The sequence below is a fragment of the Pristis pectinata genome, chromosome 7 (assembly GCF_009764475.1).
Source record: "Pristis pectinata isolate sPriPec2 chromosome 7, sPriPec2.1.pri, whole genome shotgun sequence".
In the NCBI taxonomy this organism is placed as follows: domain Eukaryota; kingdom Metazoa; phylum Chordata; class Chondrichthyes; order Rhinopristiformes; family Pristidae; genus Pristis; species Pristis pectinata.
In genome coordinates this window covers 30581529-30609361 of record NC_067411.1, presented here as the reverse complement: position 1 = coordinate 30609361, position 27833 = coordinate 30581529, and the positions used below count along the sequence as shown (strand labels likewise).

General features: G+C 43.5%; 1 protein-coding gene across 2 annotated transcripts in view; it reads left to right on the top strand.

The window, feature by feature from the left end:
* adgrl3.1 (adhesion G protein-coupled receptor L3.1) overlaps positions 1–27833 on the top strand; it is a 506938-nt gene that overhangs the window by 167126 nt on the left and 311979 nt on the right. For both annotated transcript variants that reach the window (XM_052019286.1, XM_052019288.1), the window contains exon 3: positions 6109–6278. In XM_052019286.1, coding sequence (XP_051875246.1) covers positions 6149–6278 — 130 coding nt within the window. In that variant the 5' untranslated portion in view covers positions 6109–6148. The remainder of the gene's footprint in view (positions 1–6108; positions 6279–27833) is intronic.

Sequence of the window (27833 nt, the reverse complement as noted above, 5' to 3'; positions counted from 1 at the left end):
AGTAGTGTCATTCCCAGAAATTCTCAGCCAAAATAATCCAAGCTGACATTGAGGTGCAGTACTGGGAGAGTGCTGCACACTCAGCAGTACCTTCAGGGTGAGATATTAATCTGAGATCCTGTTTGTTCTCTTGGGTGGAAATGCTGGAACCCATGTCACTGTTCTCAGAACAGCAGGAAGATCTCCGTGGAATTCTGCTTAATATTTATCCTTCAATTATTATTATTGGGCAGGCAGGGTAGTGCTGCGGTTAAGCATAACACTATTACAGCGCCAGCGACCCGGGTTCAATTCTGGCCGCTGTCAGTAAGGAGTGTGTACGTTCTCCCCATGTCTGTGTGGGTTTCCTCGGGGTGGTCTGGTTTCCTCCCACATTCCAAAGACACATGGGTTAGGAAGTTGTGGGCATGCTATGTTGGTGCCGAAAGCGTGGCAACACTTGTGGGCTGCCCCCAGGACACTCTACGCAAAGATGCATTTCACTGTGTGTTTTGATGTACATGTGACTAATAAAGATAGCTCTTATCTTATTGCTAAAAATAGGTTATTTGATCATTTATCTCATTGGTGCTCTGAGGCTATGCTACCCTCAAATTTGTCTGGAGATGCAAGAGACTGCAGATGCTGGAATCTGGAGGAACAAACAATCTACTGGAGGAACTCAGTGGGACAAGTAGCATCTGTGGAGGGGGAAAGGAATTGGGGTTTTGACCTGAAATGTTGACAATTCCTTTCCCTCCCACAGATGCTGCTCGACCCACCGAGATCCTCCAGCAGATAGTTTGTTCCACAAAATTGTCTGATGTGTTTCTCTGCTACACTGACAATGCTTCAGAGAGTACGTCATTGGCTGGGAAGCATCGTGGGACCTACAGATGTCCTTGGAACCTTATAAATAGAAGCCCTTCTTTATTTTTATACAATATTTAATTTGCCCAGTTTTAGTAATATCCTCAAAGTGACATGTATGATGTATCCTAAAAATAAATCTACAGGTCTTCTCATCTGTGAAATTAAGCTGTAATTTTTTTTTAGGCCATAGCCATCTTGTTATCCATACATGATAATCTCGAAAGAAGTAGTAGTCAGATTTCTTAATTTTCATTATGCCGAGCATGGTGATGTCATATCACTTGCACTCCTCCAGTGCTTGGCTTCCCGTGGCAACAACTGAGGTGACATCAGAGACAACTTGAGAGGAGAAGGATCGTTGGAATCCAGTTGCATTCATATCCTTGGGTTTGCCAGCCAGTTCTCAGTGAGCAGTGTTTTCATCCTTTGTAAATTAAGGTGTTAGAAATTCAAACTACTTTGCATGAGTCTGCACTCCTACAGCAGAATTTAAAGTAACTGGCAGTCAGTTATTGTGGAAAGAATAAGATTTATTGCTTATTGAGTTTGGCGATTTATTACCTTTTTAGAAAGTGTGTGTTTTTTGTGTTTGAATCCATGCCATATAAGATAGCTTCAGGTGTGAACAGATCACTGTGCTGTTGCTGAGGCTGCTGCTGATGGTGGTTATGTAGCCCAAAGGTCACTGTTCAAGAGGGCTTTGATGTAAATTGATGTGATTTATACTGCAGCTCGGAAAAACAGCCTCTGCAGGTCAGTTGTAATTTTTTAAAATTTCCTTGCATTGGCTGTCCAGCTCAGAGATTGATGGATGAAGCGTTCGGTCTCAAGTGACTTATAAAATTGCATCTTTTTCAAGGGGTGATGGTTTATTTGAGAGAGGTTGGTTTGTTTGAGTATGGGGACTGTTGGAGTAAAATAAAATCATCATTGTACAGCGTGAAGTGAGGCGATATGACCTATTGGGCTGTTGATAGATCTGTGAAGGAGTTGCTCAGATTCGTGTGTCACCCCAGTTGTTTCTCCATCAGCCTATGTCTTTGTAACTTTTAAAGTTATTTGACCTTTTGTATCTTCCTCCTCCTCTTAGGCGGTCCCTTGGGATTGAGGATGACAATTCCACTCTGGTTGTCTGGTTTCTGCCAGAGGAAGCGGTTGAGGCAGGTACACTAACAACATTTAAAAGGCACTTGGACAGGTACACCAATAAGAAAGGTTGAGAGCAATATGGACCAAATGCAGGCAAATGTGACTAGCTGAGAAGGCCATCTTGGTCGGCCTGGACCAGTTGGGCCGAAGGGCCTGTTTCCACGCTGTATGACTCTGATTTCTCTGGTCACTCTGGGAGCTGCACATTGACACCGGTGGGGTGAAAGGTGCTTGGTGGGATAGGTGCGTGGTTTGGGAGCTGGTACACCCTTTATCATTTATGCTGAGTTTCTGTTAGCTCCTGATGAAAGGACTGAGATTCTCGATACTATCCCAAATGCCCCCTCGCCATTTAGAGCCAACTCCCAAACTACTCCTGATGCTGTGGAGTTTTTGCATTTTCTCAAGGAGGCTTTGAGAGCATCCTTAGCTCATTGCCTTTGTCTGGTAATCCTTTGTCTCGGAGCTCCAGGATAGTGTGTCACCACTGGGCATGAAAATGACGTGTAATTCTGACCTGGTTACTTGGGATGTTGGACTGGGAGAGAATGCTGACATTGGATTTGCGGGATTTTGTGTAGAGACAGCAATGATGTTACTTCTCTGTAGTGTTTTGAGGTGCTGCTCTAGAAAGTCCATGTCTCTGAAGCATACATCACAGTAGGGATCACTGCTGTCTGGCAGACCATGAGCGATATGCCAGGTTTGAGGCTTTGATCTTCAAACAAATACTTCCTTGGAGAGCTGGAGCATTGAAGGCAGTGGTGAATGTCATCACTGATGTTTGCCTTCATTGAGAGGAGGCTCCAGAGAAATGGGAATTGGCCACATTTTCCACAGTCTTTTTGTGGACGTTAATTGTCAAAGGGCAGTGCTGTATGGTGGGTGCTGGTTGCTAGAGGCATTGTGTTTTGTTGATGTTAGGTGTAAGCCCCATTCTTGTGTGTTTCTATGAGAGAGTTTGTATTGTTTCACTTCCAGAGAAACTATCAGTGACTGCACTTGTGGGCAAAACATTTCATTTGTATCATTCATATAATTGCAATTTATTGTACATTTTGCACCAAATTACGAGAGCCATTGTGGATGGCACATTTAGTCATAGCCTTTGCTGGTATTAGTAAGAGACATTGTCAAAGCAAAAATATTCTCCTCTCATGAACAAGTTGCTGACTAGTTCTGAATGCTTCTCTGTGTTTTGGAATTGAGGATGTGGAAAATTAGACTGAGTATTCTTCAAATTAAATGTGAAAATTTGTTACCACATTTACATTTCAGAAGAATTCATGGTAAATAATTTGTGCTAGTTATTGGGTTCTGAGTTCTAAGTCTGCAGGACAGAATTCAAAACACAGAAAGACTTGCACATTTGCATTTTATGAATGATGTCCAAATTATTGGATCATTATAATGTTTTGGGGTCTTCAACCTTTTTTAGTTATGTTCACCTTTTTGAAGAGGTTTTATGTGTTTAAGAAATCATAGGTAGCAACAGTGAGAAGACAGTGGGACGGCCCTCCTTTGACTTCAGATACTACCATCCACTTCAGGCACAAGGCCATGTCGTGAGGTTTCTGCTAAGAAACATACTTGGGAATTAGGCAATCCTTTTGACTGATGGGTTGTGAAGCATGGAAGTGTCAGAATCAATGAACACCAAAAAGGGTTAAAAACATATTTTCAACACCAAATTTGAAAGCCAGCTGTTATAAAATTTAGATAATCTGGGATTTGAGCATTTGAAAATCCCATTGGTTTGGCAACTGTCTCACCAGATAATGTGTGTATTGCTCCCTTCCCACTCAGTGGGGCCTCAGTTCCCACCCTTACTTCCCACCCATTGGGACCCCAGTTCACACCCTCACTTTCCATCCCCTGGGGTGTCAGTGCTCCCTTTCAAATTTACCAGGTTCACTCAACTAGTACCAATAGGAATACCATTCAGTAGTCCAGGAAGTCTGCTAATCTGGCTCAAGGGTGACATATTAACAGAGTTTTACTATATTAGTTCAGTCCCAAAGTGCAATGTTTTTGTATGCAATGCAGAGATTATTCTTAAAAACATCTAGTAATTGTTTATGTTGTGTGTCAATCCCCATTATTGATTTTTTTTTTCATTCTGATTTGGTGTGTTGCATTGAGATGATGCCCATGCAGCACTCATTTCATCAGCACTTATGCAGCAAGTGAATGTGCAGGTCTCAAATACTTGACAGGTCATGATCCAAGTGTTGTTTTAAGTCCTGTCTGTGTGTTGTTAGCAGGGAATCTGGGGTGTTGATCTTCCTCCAGGTAGCTGGTTCATGAAGAGTTGGTCATTCCTGATATTGTTGTGTCCCTGTAAATGGTTAACCTTCCCCTTCCTTTTGAATGTCTTCAGAGCTGGTTCCTCTCTCCTGGCCAGTACCTCCAATTTCCTCTCTCCAACACCCAGCCCAACCCTCCAATCTTTACTGCAATAGTCATTTTCACCAGTTTCTTCCCAGTTTCAAACTGATTTCTCTGTAATCATATTTAGTCATGCAAAGCCCATTCTATTGCTGACAAGGCCTGGTGAGTGATGTAATATTCAAACTGTGAGATCTTGCGCACAGTGCTACAGTAACACATTTTTAGGTATATTACAGTCTTTGGCACAGCCTGTCTATTTCCACTCTTCCCTCCTCCATCTGCCTGTCACCTCCTCCTTACCTGGATTCACCTATCACTTGCCGGCTCTTGCTACACCTCTTTCCACCCCCCCCCCCCACCTCTATCTTTCTGTCCAGTTGAAGGGTCTCAACCTGAAACACTGACTCTCCATTTCTCTCCACAGATGCTGCCTGACCCACTGAGTTCCTCCAGCATCTTGTGTGTTGCTCCAGATTTCTTGGGACCTAAAAACTAAATCAAAAGAGGCTAGTTTTTGTTGCTGAAAATATTCAAAAGGAAAATTAAAGCTGTAAGCAGTTAGATCAGCCTGCTTGTGATCATCTTTTTGTACAGAGCTACCTGGGTGAAGTGAAGTGGAATCTGAATGATTACCAGTTACAAATTCAAGCTTATTAATAATTTGTGGTTGGTTTCCTCTTTATCTGCCATTGCAAAGCTTGACAGGGCCCATTACTGCATGTGCAATAGATGTGACCTAGTCCATTATCATTAAGGTCAAGTTGTTGAGCGTCCATTGAAGAAATGGCCATTAGAAATTTGTAACACGCTGTCAACTATCACTCTCGCCTCCTGTCTTAGAGTTAACTGGAATCTCCAGGTTCACAATAATACAAAAGCAACTGTTGTGGGTGTTGAAAATTGGGAACAAAAGCAGATAATGTTAGAGATGTTCAGCAAGGGGAGAGAGACAGAGAATTTAATGTTTCGGGTTGCTGGCCTCTCAACAGAACTGGGAATAATTAAGGTTATAAGATGCAGATAAGCATTGGGCTGAATCTTGCTTGGTCCAGCTTGCCCCTTATGTAACCCCTTCCTTCTCCTCTACTCACCGATGCTGCACTTTTATGCAGCCCCATGAGTTCAGGCAAGGCTGCATTGGCCAAAGCGGAGTGGTCCACGGGCTGCTACTTGGCCTCAGTAGGCAGATTCTGAAGCCTCGCCCTTGGGCTGTTCGATGACCTTTCAACATATAAAAATAATTGAAATAGTTAATTTTTCAAAATATGAAACATGTAACATATTTACTGAAAAGGTGGATATGAATTGAAAACATGAAATAACTTAGAGGGTGAAACACTTCCCTGCACTTTTCAATCCAAGTTGGCAACCGCCTCCAAAGAATAGAAATGAGTAATTAATGCCTGTTGTACCTTGGGCAGATCTAAAGTTCAATGGCCCTGCTGCTCAGTGTATCTGAACTCCCTGTGCAATTAGTGCTGATCCCCGCTGCAGAACTGGAGGTTGGATGTGCAGGAATCTGATCCGCTGCTCGTTCCTGTTGCAATGTATAGGCGTAGAAGTCAGGAATAAGCTGACCAGCACATTAACCCTTGTTCCTCTCTCCACAACTGCTGCCCAAGTGGCTGATTTATTTCCAAGGCTTTCTGCTTGCATTCCTTCCACTTAGTCTTGTCTCTTTTTAGTAATCAAAGTATTTGTTATTTTGTTTTGCAGTCCTGCAGTCGGTTAATGCTGAGTGTGAAGTACTAACGGAATGTTGAGTGGGAGCAGTTCCTGTACTTTGCCAAGAAACCTTGGTTATACTTGTCCAATTGGACTTCACACAGTGGTCATGTGGATGCATTGGTTCCTCATCATGCTCGTCAGTTCAGCTGCAGTAACTGGTAGTTCTTTGATCACAAAAATAACAGTAGATGAAATGTACATCTTTTTGTAGATGAATTGGGAATATTTTGCTGTGTGCATTTAGAAGTTGGAGAGCAAATTATTGTGAATACAGTTGCGCATAGCATTCCCAGCCTTTTGTTTTCAGTTGGGATGGCTGCATTGTTACCTTCATATCTGATAACCTGCCTAAGGATTTATCCCTTAGTGAGGCAGCAGAGTTAAGAATGACCTCTCAGAATGTTTTACCCCTTCTGATAGAATAAACTCAAGAGAATGAGACCCCACACAGACTTTTCTTTCTTCTTCAATATTTTTATTAGTTTTCAAATTAATACAGATTAATATATAATATCAATGTTTGTACATGTAATACAAAGAGATCAGGAGAACAATCATGGCATAGATAATCATAAAGAAGAATAAAATATAAAAAAATTTGTAGATCCAACGATCTCTTAGTAAATGAATATAATATAAAAGAAAGGAAAGAAAAAGATTTATTATACAAATAAAAAAAAGGAGGGGAAAAAAAACCCAAATCAATAAGAAAAAATTATAAACAATATATCAAACCAAACTAAGCTAAACAGAAAAAATTTCAAAAAAGCAAAAAAAACTGGACTAAAATTTCTCAGTAGAAACAGAGCAATGTTATGTCATCAACTCCGTTCCTCTAAGTGGGAAAGTTATTGAAAGGGGATCTATATCATGTGAAAATATTGAATAAATGGACTCCAAATATCTTCAAATTTAAGCGACGGATCAACAGTACCACTCCTAATTATTTCCAAGTTTAAACATGATATAGTTTGAGAAAACCATTGAAAAGTAGTAGGGGGTATTGGATCCTTCCATTTAGGCAAAATGGATAGACTTTTCATCAGCTATATTCTGTGGGCCAGTTCACCCATGTTGAATGGCTCTGTATACCCCACGAGTTACTGTTTAGACTCTTTCCTGTGTATAATTTTTCCAATAATAAATGCAGACTTTTGGATAAGGATTTGTTGCCATATGCTGCTACGACTTCACAGACTCAAGGCTGGCAGATTTGATTCCCAGCACATGTCAAATCAATTGACCTCCATTGAATGGCACTTGGAGGTGCTACAGAGGGATACAGATGACAATGTTTGACGAGGTTCTTGCCGTCCATTGATACCGCTGCAAGTGTGCATGCGTAGAAATTGGGCAAGTCTCAGATGCAATTACTCCCTTGACTAAATTTTCTGTCTAGAATTTCATATGAATGGCTAACTGAATTGCTTGAGGGCAGTAGAACTAAAATCACGAGGGATGTAGCAGCTAAATTTCACTGCACAGATATTCGTGTTCCGAGGTTGACTGTATCTCCTTTACTGAATGACATGTTACATTCCTACAGATTAGGACTCCTTTGTCTGTAAGGTTGTGTTATTTCAGTCAATAACCCGAACTGGTTCAAGAGCTTGAATTGTGTCTCTTTGTCAAGCGTTGACATTTTTGCAGTCTTTGCTGATGGCTTCCTTTCCAGCAGTGATATTAAATAAACTTTCCTTTTTTGTATGCCTGCTATCATGAGATGGATTGTGTGGCTCAGAGTCCATTTTAGAGAGATGCATATTTCCTCCACTGACCCCACCCTCCTCCTTTTCAAATGTGTGTATCTGCCAATCTGAAACTCAGACCATGTACGGACATTTATAATCTGTAGATAGTTACAGTGATCTCTAAAAGCATCCCAATAAATTATATTGCCAATGAATCACAAATTTTACTATCTTGCCATTGTCATAACAATCCTTCTGACACCAATAGGATTAAAGTTGACAAGTCTTGCAGAAATGTTTCATTCTAAGAGGAGACTGTGTGCATACATCCTTGAAAAGATCTGTTTACAATTTGGACCTTGACACTGATTTAAAAAGTTAATTCTGCAGAAATTTTTCACAGTGGAAAGCTGAGAGTAGTGGAGTTCTCTCAGTGTTGGGACACTTTGAATCTGCAAATAGTATATCTAGTTTTGGGCCAGAAAATGTCACCTTCCTTCCAAGACTCAAATAATGCTACATTGTGGAGGAGATTGTAAACAACTTCAGGAGATTTGAGCCTGTTGATGGTAGATGAATGTAGTTGACTTCCAGATGATACATTTTGGAACAAAGAAGGAGAAACCTTCAAAGGATCTTTAATGGACATGGAGGTACTTCCAGGGTCTTCTCCATGATCAAGTGGGTTTCCTCTGGCTGCTCTGGTTTCCTTCCATGTCCCAAAGCCATGACTGGTTAAACGGTTAATATAAATTATCCCGTAGTGTAAGATTAGTGGCAAAAAGAATCAAAGGGCAGTTAATGGGCACGTGAGAGAGAACGTGTTGCAGGGATAATTGAGAAATTAGAATAGAAGGAATAAAAGGGGATTACTGCCCTGGGAGCTGGCATTGAGATGATGGGCCAAATGGCAGTCTCCTATGTCATTATAAGAGACATAAATCTCAAAATGGAAGTTGAAATAAATAAAACAACAGAAGGAAAAAGTACATGGAAAAGTATGTTATAACTGCACGTGAAAAAGAAATAATCTGCAGATTTCAAATAAACCTCATTTATTTGAAATCCCATATGTGACAGTGACCTATTCTTCAAAAGGTATTAAGGAATACAGTGACATTGCTGAGTTTGCGCGTTCAAGCTCATTTAAAGATCCCTATAAAAAGAAATTCCCATATCATCAGATGACAGGCATTGGCTTTCTTCTGCATCAGTAGCAGTGCCGGAGTTCTGTCCTCCTGTTTAGCTATCGTCAGCAACTTCATTGACTTGATTGATCTGAAAATTGCAAAACACCAGAAAACCAAGTAACTGAATCTGTGGCTCAATAGTAACGATGGGCTCTGCTCATGGTGTCATGGAGTATGGAAGGACGTGACACACGGTCACTCCCATAATTCAGATCAACCTTCTGTCCTCCACTTCTAAGGGTAATTCAGACAACCACCTGTTCCCATTTTACTGCAGGGATCTGAGATCCTGAGAGCAAGAGGCATCAGGATGATAAATAAGGAATTTGTCACTGAGAGAGAATCTGGATGATTTATTTTCATTGGGACTAGATAACAGACGTCCAATTGTAAAGGCGATTGCTTGAAGTCTTTCTTAGCAGCTTCATGGATTTTTTTTAATATAAGGGTTGTTAAATGTTATTTCATACAGAATTGCCTAGAAATTGAATCACATGGCAATTTTCCTTTCACTGCTTGAAATTTCATTGTTTGTAACGTAAATCACAAAAATACAGACATTCTGTGCAGATTGTGCTCTTTCTGAAATATGATCTGGGCTCGTTGCATTCCAGGAGTTTGCTCAGTAGATTCACAGAGAGTGATGTCATCCATTGTGCAATGTTTTATTTGAACCCTGGCAGCTGAAATTGGGATGTGTTATCCTGCTTCGGAAAATGTGCAATAAAGACGTGTTCTATCCCAATTCACTGGCGCTGCATTTATAGGGCTAGTCCACTGTTGTACTTTGAAGGCTGATTGGCGACTTGAGTACTACAAACTTGACAGAGGGACTTTGTGTCATAGAGAGGTACAGCACGGAAGCGGGCCCCTCAGCCCACCAAGAGCATGCCGACTGTGAACCACCCATTTTTACACTAATCTTAGCCTAACCCATTTTATTCTCCCCACATTCCCATCAGCTCCCCCTCAGATTGTACCCATCACCTACATACCAGTGGTAATGTTCAGCGGCCAATTAACCTACTGACTTGCATACCTTTTGGGATGTGGGAGGAAACCAGAGCACCTGGGGGAAATCCACGGGTTCACAGAGAGAACAGCAAGCTCCATACGGATAACACTGGAGATCAGGATTGAACCCGGGTTTCTGGACCTGTGAGACAGTGGCTCCACTAGCTGCACCACTGTGGTGTTTCTTCAGTTATCACCATTGTAGTATTGGTCACATCTGTAGTCCTCCTGTTAGTAGAATTACATAAACCAGACTCTCAGATGTCAAAGACTAGATACACATACCTAGGGCTCTTGAGGGAGGAACAGCAGAGGAGTTCCTATCCATTGACAACATCACCCAAGATTGTTCAGTGAGCAGTGTACTAACCTCCAGCTTCTGGGGAGCATTATATCCAGAGGCTAAGTCAGCTGTGACCTTTTGGTAGGCATCTCTGCTAGGAGAGCTTCACCTATTTGAGCTCAAGGTCATCATTACCCTGGGCTTCCTGGCCTCCACTATCAAGTGATGGCAACAGCTGATCAATGCCGCTAAGCCCAACTTGCTCCTCATCACAGCATCGTGGTGGGAGTGTGACATGTATACCATGTTCAAAGAAAGCACTCTGCCTCCTTTTTAATTAGAGACTACTGGATAATAGTGTGTGTGGATTGGGAGGAGTGCAAGCTTCCTGAAGTCTGAGGAAGGCCACATGAAAATTTGAGCAGTCCTTGAGAATCCAGAACTCGACATGAGTTGCAAAAGTAGGCTTCCTTGGATGTACAGTTTGAGGTCAATGCTCTTATCTAGGGCATTTGCAAGACTCTCTCTCATTCTTTAGCGGTCTATGGTGCTCACTATATGTAATTTGCTGCTGCTTGGTACGAAGGGCAGGATTTTGAGAAAAAGGAGCATTCCTCTCTCTCCTTGGGTCTGACTCCTGTCCTTCTCCACTCAGTCAGCAGTGTTGCAGGACCATTGGGAAATACGGACATGGAGAAAGGGGCAGATGGGTTTGCTCCGTGGAGACCTGGCGAGGGCCCGATGGTGAAGATGGTCAGGTGGGGTTCTCTGGTGAGATCCTGACATTGGCACCATGCTGGAGGTGTCCTGCAGTACCAACCAGAGTGCATCTGCTGTATCCACTGTAGCCTCCCTCTGGAAGAAGAGGACCAAATAGGCTGAGTCTTTCTGATGGCGAGAAAAAGGAAGAGGAGTGGGTAGTGAGGTGGGAAAGCAGGAGGGTGATGAAAGGTGGGGATCTCTGGAAGCGCTATCAGGGTATTTGTGTTTTCTTGTTGCTTGATAGTCCGACCCCATGGAATGTGTACTGAGGTAGAGAAGTGATAGTTATGGGCTGCCCTCGTACAACACAGAAGGAAACTATGTGGCCCATTGTGTCCATACTTGCCAACATTGGAGCTACTTGGCTTACACCCATTTTCCAGTCCTTGGACAGTAGTCCTGTAGGTTCTGACTGTTCAGCTACTGTGGATGAGTTTCAGACTTCTATGACCCTTTGGGGCAAACAAAATCAACTCCTTCCAAATTCCATAAAAACCTGCATCCGACTTATCAAACTCTCTGCAATCTCCCCAGTCTCCTTCGTTCCAAAAAAAGAACCTAGCCGAGCCAATCTCTATTTGTAACTATAATTTTTCAGCCCTTTTAATTCTCCACTTTGCTGCTTTCATATCCTTCCTGTGGTGTGGTGACCAGAACTGTGTATAATATTCCAACTGTGGCCTAACTATCGTTTAACACTGCCCCAGCATGACTTCCATTCCTCAACACAAAGGCAAGCATCTCGAATGCAAGCTTAATCACCTGTTTGACTTGTTATCCTTAGACATCTATGGGAATTCAATCCAAGATCTTTCTGTTCCACTACACTTCTTAGTATGCTCTCTTTTATCATGTACTTCATTGACCACTCACCTGATTGCTTTACCTAACTTTTCTCTGGATTGAAATGAAATGTCCCCACCTAATGTGTCCATTTGACCTATTTCTGTAGCCTACAGCTCTCTTCCTCATGATCAGCTGCAGATGTCTTAATCATGGCCCCTTCATTGAAGTCCAGATCATTAATATATTGCCCTGAAAATCAGTGAAATCAAGTAATCCTTGACCTTGAGGACTTGCACAAGATGATGACAATTTGCAGTGCTGGGTTGGCACACTTAAGACAACATCCTCATATCTGCAATTGGTCCACGTAGGATCCACCCCTTGGGGTTCATCAGACTGCCAATATGGCTGACAAAATTTTTAGAAGGATTGTTGTGCCAAAGTTAAGCAGGATTGTTATGCCAAAGTGTTCATAGATTCGATTAGAAATAAGCCTTGCACACTTCCTCTGGCAGCTCATTCCATACACGGACCACCCTCTGGGTGAAAAAGTTGCCCCTCAAGTTCCTATTAAATCTGCCCACAACACACTTTATTGCTAAGTTACGACAAGTGGTACTTATCTTGGAAGCGCACCTGAGCCCGTTTAACTGCAGCACTCCATTCCAGTCAGTCCGCAGCGTGAGTCGTGACCTAACCTGCGGTGAGCCCAAATCCAAGAGACCTCACCACCAGTGTGCTCACTCTTTTGTACCCTGGTCACTTCTCTCCGCCCCTACCTGGGTCGATCCTTCATCCAGGTCAACCCATCACATGACCATTTCCCCGGGCACTGCAGGCTCATGTCTGCAGAGACAATACCTTGGTTATCTGGCACCCAGGTCACCCTTCCCCTGCTCACACACAAACTTGATCCCAGCAATTGTTTCTTGCACTCTCTGGCCAATGTTTCAGGATTCTTACTCCAGGAATTGACAGGTTAGATAGGGGCATGGATATGGTGAATGCACTCAGTCTTTTTCCCGGGGTTAGGGAATCAAGAACTAGAGGGCGTAGGTTTAAGATGAGAGGGGAGAGATTTAATAGGATCTTGTGGGGCAACTTTTTCACCCAGAGGGTGGTCCTTATATGGAATGAGCTGCCAGAGGAAGTGGTAGAGGCAGGTAAATTAACAATATTTGAAAGACAGTTGGACAGGTATATGGAGAAGAGAGGTTTAGTGATATATTGTCAAACATGGGCAAATGGGACTAGCTTGAATGGGCATCTTGGTCAGCATGTACCAGTTGGGCTGAAGGGCCTGTTTCCGTGCTATATGACTTTTGACTCTGACTAGATGGTTAGAGGCTGGCTGATCAGGCTGGGGTCTCAAAGTCAGAGTTGCATAGCACAGAAACAGGCCCTTCGGCCCACTATGTCTATGCCACCTGTTGTACCTAGCTACACTCATCCCTTTTACCTACATTAGATCTGTAGCCTTCTATGCCTTGTCTAGATGCCTATTAAATGCTGTGAGAGTCTCTGCCTTCACCAGCCCCTCGGGCAGTACGTTCCAAACTCCAACCACCCTCTGTGTGGGGGGGAAAGTTCCCCTCAGATCCCCTCTAAACCAACTAGCTCTCACCAAAAGGGTTAAACTTTAGGATATTGAACAAAAAGAAAGATCCCAAATTCAGTGCCTAGCTTCTGGCTCTAACTGTGCCAGTGGTGATGCAAAGCAACTTCAGCATTTCTGAGTGAGTTATAGCATTGCTTCAAAAATTAATGGCTTTCTCCCTTACTAAAGTCTGTTTAGGGCCAATGCATTTTGTTGAACAATCATCTTGTCAAAGCTTTCAGAAAAAGCTTTGCACCTCCTGTGATTGATCAAGTTCTACAAGGAGCATTTTAAAGGTATGACACCTGGTTTCTCTGATGCCTCTTTTTGACATCTTCATCTCTTCATTGAGGAATTGAGGCTGATGCATCTTTCATGGCAGAAAGTGCTGCAGCAGTCAGATGTAAAGAAGAACATTTAGAAATGTTTAGGACTGGTCTTCCCCCATAAAATCCATTACAATTTGGAGAACAGTCAGCTCTTGGTATTCTTTGAGAGAAGTAGATGAGGAAAAAAAAGTCTTTATCTAAAAATGGGGGTGGGCAGTGGATATGTCTATAACCCACCACTGTTCCCACATTGTGGTTGGGAGCCTGATTTTTAAAGTTAACACTTGCCTCTGGGAACCTGGCAGTGAAATGAAGGTGGAAATTTGAGAGGTATTGTTCTGGCATTCCTATAGACCGCACATGGTAGAGTTTAAACCTCTCCTCCTGACTGACATCCTTGGCTCCCAATTCCCTTACCCAAGCAAGGCGTAAACTCCCACTCATCTTTCTTCTTCCACCCTCCCACACCCAACCAACTCCAATCTTCACACCGCACTCTCCTGTCCATTCATTAGAGACTTCCTGCTGTTGGTGACAGAGGAGACTGCAGATGCTGGAATCTGGAGCAACAAATAATCTCCTGGAGGAACTCAGCAGGTCGAGCAGCATCTTTGGGGGGGAGAGGAATTGTCAACATTTTGGTTCGAAACCCTGCACCAGGATTGAGAGGGGAGATGGCTCGTAGAGAGGAGAGGGGGAGTGCTTAAAAAGGATTCCGAGGCAATCGGTGGACTGAGGAAGGGTGTAAGACGACAGGCAGGTTGTGCCAGGTAGGGGAGGGGAGTGGGGATAGAGTTGGGCAAACAGTGAAAGGTGAATGATAGATGGAATCAGACAGAGAGAGAGAAAAAAATACAGAGAGGCAGATGGAGCAAGGTAGGGAGAGGGGAGTATGAAGATTGGAGGGAGATTAGCAGGAACACAAAGGGCTACCAGTGTTTGATTCTGATAAGTAAAGGAGATGAGAATGGGAACCATTAGGGGAGAGGTGAATAGCAGTTGGAACCAGAACCAGTTGGAGAGGGGAGGTGGGGGGGGGGGGGGGGGGGGGGGTGGCCAGGAGGAGCCTGTGGGTGAAGTGTGTGTAGTGCCTGGTTGGAACCAGAAGGGGGAGGGGGGTAAAGATAGGTGAAGGGGGCTGGGGAGGTGTGAGGGAAAGGGGACAAAAATTGGAGGAGGTTCAGGAGGAGGGAGGGAGAGAAACAACCCATCAGATGGGAGGGTTACCTAAAATTGGAAAACTCAATGTTCATTCCGTTGGGTTGTAGACTACCCAGGGAGGATATGAGGCGGTGTTCTTCCAGTTTGTGTTCGGCCTCATCCTGGCAGTAGAGAAAGCTGAAGATAGACAGGTTAGTATGGGAACGTTGACAATTCCTCCTGCCCCCCCCCCCCCCACCCCACTAATGCTGCTCGACCGGCTGAATTCCTCCAGCAGATTGCTTGTTGCTCCTACTGTTGGAATTTCTTCCCAACCATCAGCCGGCCTTTCAATCTGGCAGATTGCTGCTTGGGACTTGAATGTTTTTCTGATTGGATCCAACCATTAATTGAGGCAAGACCCCAGCATTTCACCACTGCTCCAATGATACTCTATCCCCTTAACATTCTTCCTGTAAATATCTGGACCAGTGTGTATTGCTCCAGAGTGTTCCAGCAAGAATACTTGATGGGGAATTATCCTGAATGCATTCAAACATAATGAAACTTGAATGGAACACACAATGGAGGGGAGGGAGCAGTGGGTACAGGTTTGAGATAGCCCTGCTCCTCCTCTAACTGGGTCAGCCTTGTTACTTTAGGCAAAGCTCAGAGTATGGCATGGCTAGGAAGATTTAACAAAAAGAGAAAAAGAAGTGAGAGAGCTTCTTGGGTTAAAGCTGAAAGATCATACAATTTTAATTTCAAAAACGGAATGTTTTTATCATTGGCTGAAAGCAAGGTGAGAGATTGGGTAGTGTTTAGATGAGTGGAGGGAGAGCTGGATTGTGGCAGAGAATGGCAAGGATGTCGGAGACAATGACATGAAAGTTAAATGGTGCTTCATCCGTAGAGTACACCACAAGGTGTTTGGGGATTTGAAACTTCTTGTTAATCTAGACGACAACGGGAATTAAGCCCGGGGTGTGAAAATCAAAAGCATTCCAGAAGAACATTAATAGCAGGAAAGTATGTGCCTGGTAATCTTTCGGCCTCTGGTCTCTATTTTATTGGCTTTTAATCTCATCAAAACCAGATAGATATAAAAGGTGGGAAAAAAATAAATTCTTTAAGTTGAACGTATGTTTTCTGGAAGCTATTGTTGGTCAGAGGCATATCGGAAGTTGGGGTTCTACGTTTGAGTTCAGGGGCTGAGTGGATCATAGTCAGGTTGGGTGATTTTAACTGTTGCGCAACATGTGTTCACTTACAGTTGTAATTGTAGCCTTATTGTAGTTATTGGTCGGTGCAGGTCTATGTACGAGTTGTGTGGCTGGAAAACCAGCATTTATTTGCTCAAGTTACTTGTTCAACATCTTTGTGGTAACTTCACAAACCCTTAACCATGTGGCCCTCATCCATAGTGACTGCTGTGGGAGTGAGTGGGTGGTATTGCGGATTCCCAGCCTGTTTGAGCGGCCATAGAACCTGGATACTCCCACTAATGAGCGTTTATAAAAACTGATATAACCTGAGTTCTCTCTAAAAGCAGCTGGAATTCTGAGGAGAGGCAAGTCCTCAAAGAAACAACAATGAAGAATGATTTTAGTCCTTAAGCATAGACATTTGTTTTTACAGCTACATTTTGGCACAGAATCTGCATCGTTCCAAAAATACCTTTAGCCGTTCAGCATGTTTGTTCACCAGTTGCTAGCAGGTATTTCTGTTTTCAAGTGGCCTTTTCCCATTTGATCTGGTCAAAGGGCTCTAAGCTGAGGGACATTTAAGCCAGTGCTCACTCTCCCCTCTGACCTAGATATGAATCCAGCTTGCTCAATGGAAATCCCCTCTTACTGCATATTTGCATACAAAAGAACTGAGTTTTTGAGTAGCCACTGTCCAATATCAAGTGATTACATTCCAAAATATGAAGCTACATGTAACATAAAACCAATTGGTATTAAATTAGTAACTTCAGTTGGACCCAAGGCCAGCTGTGGAGTAATGTGGAAACACTCACACTGGTGCTTTTGAGCTCAGAATGAGGACACGCCAGTGGAAGCTGGCCAGTTTGCTGTGTGCAGTGAAGTCATGGATAGGTTCTTAAATGTATAATGTCACCGTAAATTCAGAATGTGTGGAAATCTTATCTCTTCGTTGGAGCAAGGGCACATTTACATTTTGGAGTGCATCCAGTGCGCTTGGAATTTGACTTGAATGCAACTGCCTTGGATTCTGGTTACAGGCACCAGTGCTGAAGCACATGTGCATGGCTGACAGATGGAGGTCCTCAAGAAGTGTGGGCATGGGAAATGTGTAGCACCTGCTTTTTGAGCACAATCTGATGGAAATGCTTTGTTTCAGTGAGAATGTGTGCACACAATAAAACATTGTCCTTGGGCAGCACACGGTATTTCTTCTGGGCTTCTGTGCACATACACATGAGGACACCCAATACGTGTGGCGTTCCTGGATGGCTTACTGTTGTAACTTTAGAACCTCCCTGCTGAAAATACATCACATATTTCTTATGAGGAAACTATGGGCACTTGCGGACAATAAACATTTTATGGACATTCCATGCACCTTTTACAGGTAGAGTTTTTAAATATCTTTTTTATTCATTCAAGGTATTGGTTTATTATTGTCACATGTACCGATATACAGTGAAAAGGTTTGTTTGCGTGCCACCCAGACAGATCATTCCATACACAAGTACATGAAAGTAGTGAAAAGAAAACAATGCAGAATATAGTGTAGCAGCTACAGAGAAAGTGCAGGTAGACAAATGAAGTGCAAGGGCCATGATGAGGTAGATTAGGAGATCCAAAATTCACCTTTTAGCATATGAAAGGTCCATTCAGGAGGATGTGGGATTTGCAGGCTGAGTCAGCATTTAATTGCCCATCCCTAATTGCCCTCGAAGGTGATGGTGAGCTGCCTTTTTGAAGTTGTTGAGCTGTGGGTGTACCCACAATGCTGTTAGAGAGAGAGAGAGAGTTCCAGGATTTTGACCCAGTGATGGTGAAGGAATGGCGATATATTTCCAAGTCGGGTTACGCCTATTTAAATGGGAAGTTGATCACATCTGCATATTGAGGAGTTAGCTACTTGAACAGGTCACAAGAGTCCAGCAGAAATTATTTTCGTAACTGAGGTCGCATGCAGAGTAAGGTCTTTTTTCACTTAATATCTCGTCACTATTGGTCCTCCCACTGGGTGTGCGACAGGATCGAGAGTGAGAGGGAAGGTCTGAAAGTAAGGCAGAGGACCTTGAGAGAGGAGATGAAGGAAGATTAATTCCCAAGAGCATGTAGGGGAGGCATTTTCCCTCCTCCAGCTCTTCGAGGAGAAGTGTATCTGAAAGCCAATGTTTCAGATTCTGGTTCAGTTTAGTTTATTGTCAGATACACCACGGTGCAATGAAATTCCTTGCTTGCATGAAACTTACAGTAAATAGTATATATAGTAGTAATAAATACAACAATAAATGCAGCAATGAGTGCAAAACAACAGAATGGTGCAACGTATAGTAGTGCAAACTGAGGTAGTGCAAAAAGGAATGCGAGAGTTTCCAAGGCAGTGGTGATGGATTTGTCGTCGTTCTCGGTCAGAGATGCAGTCCACCATCCCTTGTCCTGCTCTGCCTGAAGACCTGAATGTCACCATCACCCTGAAATCCTTTGCTTCTCGATTATTTCCAGGCAGATGCAGATCCACGCCATATTCCCGAGATTGTAGCACCCTGTTATCTCAGGGATGAGGTTTGATGCTCTCAGTACAAGGAAGGGGGAACGTCATCCTGTCATTGAATGTTGGTCGGCAAGTACCCTGGTCTAGGAGTGTAGGCTCTCCCTAGTTTTGGGAACTGATGGGTGGCGCTAATGGCACGGGTGGATCTCATGGCAACACAGACTTCCACCTGGATTTTCAGGACTTCCATTCTCGAAATGGGCAATGAACAGAGCCACAGGAGAAAATTTCTCATTATCCATGGAGCTTGATTCCTTCCTTCCTCAGCAGTGCATGGTACCTGCTGTTTGTCAGCCCTTGCCCTGCAATAAGGCCAGTCTCTTTGGAAGACAAGGGACGTCTCCTCCTGCCTTGGCTCCTCATTTTTCCCCCCACCCCCCCTCCCTAGTTCCTGGATGTGCTGCAGAGCTGGAGTGACCAGACCCTTACTGCCACGAGGTTCTAGTGGGGAGTGTCATTGGGGTCCTCTGAGATTCCTGGTTCGTCGACAAGTGGACTCCCTACTGTACTCTGCTGACAAGGATCTTGTGTTTCATCACCATCTGCTGTGTGGACCACAGACTGGCCATTTGAAGGAGCAAGAATAGTATATTGGCTGATGGCAGAGATGAGAGGCCTGTCAGAAGATGTAGTCAGGGCACATGGCATCACCTTAGGAGATGGATCTCCCTGAACCCTGCTGAAAGCCTGCTTGAGACAGTCTGTGCCAATCACTAAATGCAGTGGCAGTGTGTGGCTGGTCAGTCACAGCACAATCATCGTGTGGTCTCTGTCTACACTTTGATGGAAGCTGGAACCACAGCTGTTGCAGCCTGGCTGGGTGTCCTTACTGGGATCCAGGTGTCCACCGTCTCAGGCCCAGCTGGGATGGACTCCAGGCTCTTTGTTCAGCCTGTTAGAAAGCCCCTGAGAGATGTCAGTGTGTCAAACTTATCCACCCTTCTCCAGCTCGGCATTTTCCCCTCGCAATCCTCATCTGCGTCCTCCGGAGCAGGTCCACAGAGGGAATTGGCTACCAACAGAGTAGATGCATCAGTCCCTGGCCAGCCAGCTGCCCCACCACGTCCCACCCTACAACTGTGAGTCACCCAGATATGAGCAGGTCTTGGTGAATCCTCTGCCTCAGTGGTAAGTTGCTCAAATAACGATGAGTCAGAGTACAGGAAGGAGATGGAGAGCCTAGTGGCATGGTGTCATGACAATGACCTTTCCCTCAATGTCAGCAAAAGAAATGAGCTGATCATTGACTGGGGGGGGGGGGGGGGGGGGGGGGGGGGGGGAGGTGGGGGTGGTGCACATAATCCTGTCTATATCAATGTTGCTAAGGTCAAGAGGGTTGAGGGCCCCAAGTTCCTTGGAGTGAATATCACCAATAGCCTGTCCTGGTCCAACCACATAGACCCCATGGCCAAGAAAGTGCACCATTGCCTCTACCTCCTCGGGAGGCTAAAGAAATTTGGCATGTCCCCATTGACCCTCACCAATTTCTATAGATGCACCATAAAAAGCATCCTAAAAGGATGCATCGCATCATGGCTTGGTATGACTACTGCTCTGCTCGAGACTGCAAGAAATGCAGCGAGTTGTGGATACAGCTCAACATATCGAGAGAACCAGAGTCCTGTCCACAGACTGTCTACTTTCCTGTTGCCTTGGTAATGCAGCCAACAGAATCAAAAAAGGCCCCACCCATCCTGGATATTCTCTCTTCTTCCACCCCCACCCCACCCCCCCCCCCCCACACAAATCAGGTACATGCCTGAAAGCATGTCCGACCAGTCTCAAGTACAGCTTCTATCCCTCTGTTACGATCATTGAATGGTCCTCTTTTATGATAAGCTGGGCTCTTGACCTCACGATCTACCTCGTCATGGCCTTGCACCTTATTGTTTGCCAACACTGCATTTTCTCTGTAACTCTAACACTTTATTCTGCATTCTGTTTTAGCTGTTTCCTAGTACTGAGGTGATGAAATGATCTGTATGGATGGCATGCAAAACAATGTTTTTCTCTGTATCTCGGTACGTCTGACAATAATAACCAATTTTGCCAATTTTTTTTTGAGTGTGAACCTGGTGATATCTCCTGCAATTCTGTAATAGAAGGAAAGTGGTGTGGACATTGAGAGGAAAGTGCCTGAAAGTTGGATGCTTAGGTGATATGCTAACAGAGAAACTCAGAGGCAGTGTAGGGCAAAGAGAGGAGACATCTAATGACAGATTGGATATGCTCATACTGTTGTTTGTGTGTGTGTGTGTGACTGAGTGTATGTTGCTGTGATTCCCTCCTTGTTATTTTTCTGGCCATTTCTGCTCCCATTGCTACAAGAGGTCTTCCAATTACTGGTGTAAAGGGTCTCCCTTCTGGACGTTACCTGTTCAGCCAGAGTGTTTGGGTCCTTGTGGATTCTGGAGACCTCTTCTTTGCCCACATTCCCACAGTAAACAAAGCACATAACAAGGCTTTCCATTCTCCAGCAGAAACACAGAACAGACTGATATGTCCTTCAGTGAAACTGAGTGGAAAATAGTATGCGAGATGGAATGATGTTGTCACAAAACACAACAGCAATAATTGTGTTGACTTTTCCATGAAGAAGATTGTGTGCCTGCTTCCATGCATCAGACAAGTCGGCGTCTAGGCTGTGGTGGTGTTAGTGAATGTTTGTATCTGTAAGAGTGGATCTTGTTACATTGGGGTTGGCACTCATGCACTCAGCCCCTCCATTCTCTCAGATGGGTGAGGGGACGAGGCTTTGCTTTCGACCAGTCCAGTAGGTGTGGGTTTGTGGTGTAGTACAGACAGTTCGGACCAGCACCAGCCCGTTGCTTCAAGTATGAAATATATAGGAACCAGATGGTGTTCATTCTAGTTAGTACATGGCTTATTTATTTTGAAATAATTAAATAAAATGTGTTCCACATGACGTGAAAAAAACGCCAAACTGTATGGATTGTTTATCTTTGGGCTCCAATATTTGGGTTTACAGCCTGGAAACTAATTTCTGTGACTGCTTTCATGTGTGGTTTTTCTTCAGTCTATGGACAACTCTGGTTTGTTTCCTGCTCGTTCTCTGTTAGTTCCAGACCTACACAGTTCCAGAGTTCTGGCTACCTTCCTACCTGCCATTCCTCACAAACTTCCACTCATCCAAGACTGAGGCCTAATAGTTCATCCCTAGCCCTTGTGCTGCTGACTCCTAGCCTGTCCATGCCCTAATCATTAATTCCTCACCCATAATTCTGAATTCCTCCACTCTCATCTTCATCACCACCTTCAGACCTGCAGCTTTCAAATCTCTCTGGTCACGTCTGCTCAACCAACAACAAGCATATCTTCAGCAGCCGAGGATCTAAAGTCCATAATTCCCCCTCTAAACCTGTTCTTGCCTTTCCTTCTCTCTTTTGAAATGCTCCTTAAAACTTGCCTCTTGGGCTAAGTATCTAGCCCAATATCTCCCTATGTGTCAAATTTTTGTCTGATACCACTCTTAAGTACCGTGGAACATTTTCACTGCATTAGCAGTGTTGTATAAATGTGATGCAATGCACGAAAAGCTGATGGAACTAAGCGAGTCGGGCAGCATCTATGGAGGGAAATGAACAGTTGACATTTCAGGTTGAAGCCCTTCATCAGGTCCTGGTGAAAGGGTCTTGACCTGAAATGTCAACTGTCCATTTCCCTCCATAGATGCTGCCTGACTTTGACTTTGTGTGTTGCCCCAGATTTCCAGCATCTGCGGTCTCTTGTGTCTTCATTGTATAATTGTGAGGTGTTATACTTGGTGACTTTAAATAGGAAGGTGGATTGGTGGCATTGCATTTTCTGAAATCTGTTTTTAAGCTAAGTCAGTTTTTTAAGCTAAGTGGTGGTGCAGATGAAATCAATTCTTTGGGCTGCATGCATCAGGAAGTTAAGTCTTGTGTTTCGGACTGTTTAGTAAGGAATTCAAATGTATTGAGATGTCTGAAGATTGCTGGCAGCTCAGTAACCCATTCTGCCAGATTTCAACCCCTTTGTAATGTACTGTGGAGCTGCACCACATTCTAAAGCCCTTTTAATGGTTGAGGATTGAAATCCGATCTTCTTGCTGTTCCTTAAAAAAAATTGAATATTGAAAGTGGGTTATTATGATATATAATACTGACCTCCTGTTGCTCAGCTGGTATTTGCTTGGAGAAATTTTTCATTTGTGAATTCTGCTTCTGGCTTAGCTTTACTAGGTCAAAACACTGCACTTTGTAATCATTGTTATGAGGGTAAATGTGTTCTGAAGGGACAAGGCTTAGGCAATGCTTTTTTTTAACCCAAACTGTTTCAGGGCACTGCAGTCAGTACTGGCTGTTCAGGTGTATAACTGGTTGCAATGAATGTTTATGCTGGGGGAGAGAGAGAGAAAAAAAGAGGCATTACTGTTGATGGACAGGAAGCCTCGGGAGTCTCTTGGTGTTGCCAGTGGCTGTATGGATTACTGTGCTCTGATTGTACCAGTAATTGATTCAGCAATAATAACTGTAGCCAGCACCTTAAAATGCAATTTCTTCAATGCCTCAGCTTGCATCCATTTCACATCTTTTACATGGTGTATCATCCTAAGGTGTTTCATTGGTCAAATTTTATTCGATAACATTCCAATGGCCATGGAGGGAGAGACTGAAATAGATAACAAAATATTTGATCAAAGAGAGAGATGGGTGCTTTAAACAAGGGAAAAGAGATGTCATGGCAGGGATTAGCTCTGGCCACTGAAGGCACGACTGCTGGTGGTGAAGGAGTTACAGTTGGATTGTTAATGAAGAAATGATTTAGGTAATTGGTGTATTATTGTCAGATAGAGTGAGATGCAGTGAAAAGCTTTGTTTGCACAGTGATCATGTGGAGAGAGGTGGTGTTGAGGTAAAGTGTCAGTGAATACAAATGGAAAAACGGCATTGTGCTTTGGGATAGAGTTGCTCAGTTACAACGGATAGATGGTTGACGGAACCTTGTGAAATACCCGAGGTAACAGTGCAAGACTGGGGAGTAAAAGCCTGGCAGTTATTTCTGCATACAACAAGATAAACAAGAATGAAGCCAGCAAATGAAATTTGTGTGTTTCAGCTAGATCTGACTGTGAATACATAAACCACTTGTCCACTACATCCATTGAAGCCTGTATCTGTTGGACTTGAGGGAGCAGAGATGAAGGTTGTACTGGGGCAATAGTGAGGAGTGCTATCCATCAATGCCTTCAGGACTTCCAAGGTGGAGATGGTTGTTGCATTGTGTTGTGTGGAATGGTTGGACTGTAAGTGAATTGGAAAATATATTTTTCTCCTTTTGGGTATGGATATGGAAGAGGCAGATGGGGGAAGAGGTGTGGGACAAATGGCAGTGATCAGTAATGGCCTGAGCTGTGTTGACATGATGGGTCTGTGGTGCAATACACGATGACAGAATCGGTAGGGTGATGTGAAAAAAAGATTCACAAGGGTGTTACTAGGGCTGGTGGGCTTGGGTTAGAAGGACTTTTTTCCCTGGAGTGTAGGAGGCTGAGGGGTGATCTTATAGAGGTATATAAAATCTATGAGCAGAGATAAAGTGGATAGTTGCAGTCTTTTTTTCCGGGGTAGGGGAGTCTAAAACGAGAGGGTAAAGGTTTAAAGTGAAAGATTTAAAGGGGACCTGGGGGGCACGTTTTTCCACACAGAGAGTGGAGGGTATATGGAACAAGCTGGCAGAGGAAGTGGTAGAGGTGGGTACAATCACATTTGAAAGGCATTTGGACAGGTACATGGATAGGAAAAGTTTGGAGAAATACAGACTAAACACAGGCAAACGAGACTAGCTCAATTAGGCAACTCAGTCGGCATGTACGAGTTGGGCTGAAGGACCTGTTTCTAAGCTTTATAGCTCGATGACTCTCTAACATGGGTTGGGAAAGGTTAAGGTGGGGGGATCGGGTAACAGGCTGTGTAAGCACAATGATGGGGATGGAGGTTGAAAGCGTTGAAAGTGAAAATTCACTTGGTGCAGAAGCTGAGGGAGGAAAGCAGTAGGACAAGTTCTGTGCTTGTCGGATGTTTGATACAGATCAAGGATTTCAAATCAAAGACAGCTAATGGCATTTTTGGCAAAGATTAATGGTTAACCTTAACTGCCCTTGAGGAGGTGGCAGTGAGCTGTCTCTACGAGCCATACATCTGAGGGATCTTGCCAAGTACAGATTGGCTTCTGAGTTTGCAAAAGCAAGTTCAGTGCCATTAAAAAAAATTGCAGGGAAGTGCTGAGTTGCATCACCTTCTGCCCATTAGCTGTGCCTCCTGGGTGATATTTTCCTTCGAGTGAGACCCTTGTTGATTCAGGTCCTGAGGCAGATTTGAGGGTAGGGTAAAAACTTGGTCTCGGTCACATGCTAAAGGCAAACTATATATAATATTCTCAACTTTGAAATTTAGTTGAGTAGTACGTGTGACTGAGGAGAGATGTCCTGCCTGCTGAATTTCAGAGGATGCATAAAACAGAGGGTTATGGCGTGAGGATTGTAGCTTCTTAGGAGGATGTAAAAGATAACAGTAAACCATTCTGAAGAAAACAGGGGTGTAGTATCCTTGGTATTTAGTCCAATATTTTGTCTCTTAATTAACATTTACTAAAAGAGCTTGTCATTACCATGTGGCTGTTTATGGGAGCTTACTGTGCGCATACTTGTACTCCCTCCATTCATCGTTGACTGGACCTCTCAAAGGACTTGCTTGGCTGAGAGATGACCAAGTTTAAGTGTTTATGCAGATGCAAATCTTTCTTCTAATGGTAAAAAAAAATTCAAGCACATGAAACCGGCAGTAAAAACGTTGTGTTAACTGAAAATATTTATAACCCTTCCAGAATGAGTTAGTAGGTTGCTGGAAAATGCACTGATTTATTTTTTTTTGTAAATTACTTTCTTTTGTTTTCAGTGTTCCTTTGGTTCCTTTTAACTTTGTCACTGCAAATTTGCTCTCTCTTGTTCTCATCAAATCAAATGATATGAGGCAGTTTGGCCCAGTGACTCCACACTGACCAGCAAGCACCCATTTGCACCAATGCTATTCTGATTTAATTTCATTCTGCTCACACTCACATCAACTCCCCCCAGATTCTACCACTCGCTGGCACACTAAGGCAATTTAGCGTGTCCAATTAAGCTACCGACCTGCACGTTGTTGAGATGCGGGAGGAAACTGGAACACCCGGGGGGGGGGGGAACCTGTGCAGTCACAGGGAGAACGTTCAAGCTCTGCACAGACAGCATCTGAGGTCAGCATTGAACCTGGGTCACTGGGGTTGTGAGGCAGCAGCTCTACTAGCTGCATCACTCTGCTGTTCTTTATGATTATTTCTGTAGTTCTTTAACCTACCCTTTTCAAAATAAAAGAACCTGTCACGATACACATTTTAGTCCACCTCCCCCTCCCTCTCCTCCCCTTCCCCTCTTCACTGCTCAACCCCCCCCACCCGTTTCTGCCTCTTTCACATGTGCATTACACACACACACACACACACACACACACACACACACACACACACTCTCTCTCTCTCTCTCTTTTAAGCTGATCGCCATGTTCACCAGCCTTTTGTATGTTTTTAGGTTAGTGTGTATTTGTGTTTTAAAGGGAAGAAAATTAGGGCAAGGAAGCCAGTGTACAGTAATTCTCTTGTCAACATAGTTTTATACCGGCATTAAGAAATTTCCTTACCAGGATTTTTTTCAAATTGTTCTTCTCACAGTTTTGACTGTGTCTTCTCTGATTGGCTGCTACTTTCTGTGTTCTGCACATATGCCTAAATAAAATGACAGCGACAAAAATAAAACACACAGATTCAAGATGTGAGGAATTTTTTTTGAGTAGAAGTGAAAAGTGAGATGATACTGTGATGTGAAGCTGTGGGAGGGCATGATAGGAGTCGGCAATCCAGACTGAATGGTTTCTAACCCCGAGAATGACTTCATGGGGGCTAAAAGACCTTCCCCTCCATTCATGAAAACAGCCTCGTTGTGTTTTCCCAACCTGTAAAAAGAGAAATAAATGCCTCTTCTGTTTTAAACATTGCATATTCAATACGTTGATTCACTCAATAAATTACTTTTGAAATTGCCCGTCTTCTTTCTAATGGCAGATTTTAGGTTCAATCGTATCCAAATCAACACTCAATCACATTCCATTAACGTTCAAGCTGAAGAAAAATCTTAGCAGATCATCTTCTTACCTCCAAAAAAAAAACCCAAGGTAATAGTGCAGATGTGCAGACGATAAAAAGTGATCATCTAATTTACAGCTCACCCTGAGTAAACCTTTCGACTGGACTGGAAGTGCAAGGAAACTGGGTTAATGATTATAGCATTCTAATCCATCCAGATTTCCTGACAGAATTATGGTAATAGGAGATTCACAAGTTGGATGCCAATAATCCTAAGAAATAACATTCTAGTAGCACTGCCTCAGTTAAATCTGCCCAGGTTTAACTGTGCTAGTTGCCACTTGTCAGGCGCTTTTAGCTGTCCCAATTGACTACTTCCAAACATGATTTAAATATAAATAATATACCTTTTTGTTAATTTTAGAGGTTTACTGTGAAATTTTAACTTTCACTGTTAAACTGCTATAATAAAGGAACACTTTAACTCCCAAACATAACAGAATCAAGTCTTTGGAAAGGCTGGCAGCACCTCTGCAAAACAAAAATCTGTTTGAAAAGTTTTACACTTCTCTTAAATATAGCATCATTCATGATGCAGGATCAATGCACTGCTCAGATTTTTTGAGGTTCATACCCTCCTGAAAGTAACAGTGATCTGCTCCATACAAATTTCCAAACCCCTGCCTGTGTGTGTTTTATGCCCCCCCCACTTCCCCCCCCCCCCCCCCCAATCATTTCTCCCCTGCTGCTTTGACCAATGGAAGAGATAGCTCTGGATCCTATCCTGGGATTCACCCAGTAGTATGCAGGAAATTACACCGCTTTCTTTATCACTCAGCTGACCGCTGTCCTCATATTTTGCTTCATCCGTGTGTTTTCCTGCAGGTTCAGGATGGTCTACAAGTGTTAGGATATCCATTATGTCTACCTTAGGGGGAGGATTCTCCATGAATAGTCTGAGAATTCAGTGGTTGTAGGCTATTTAACACTGAACCATCGCATCTTCAT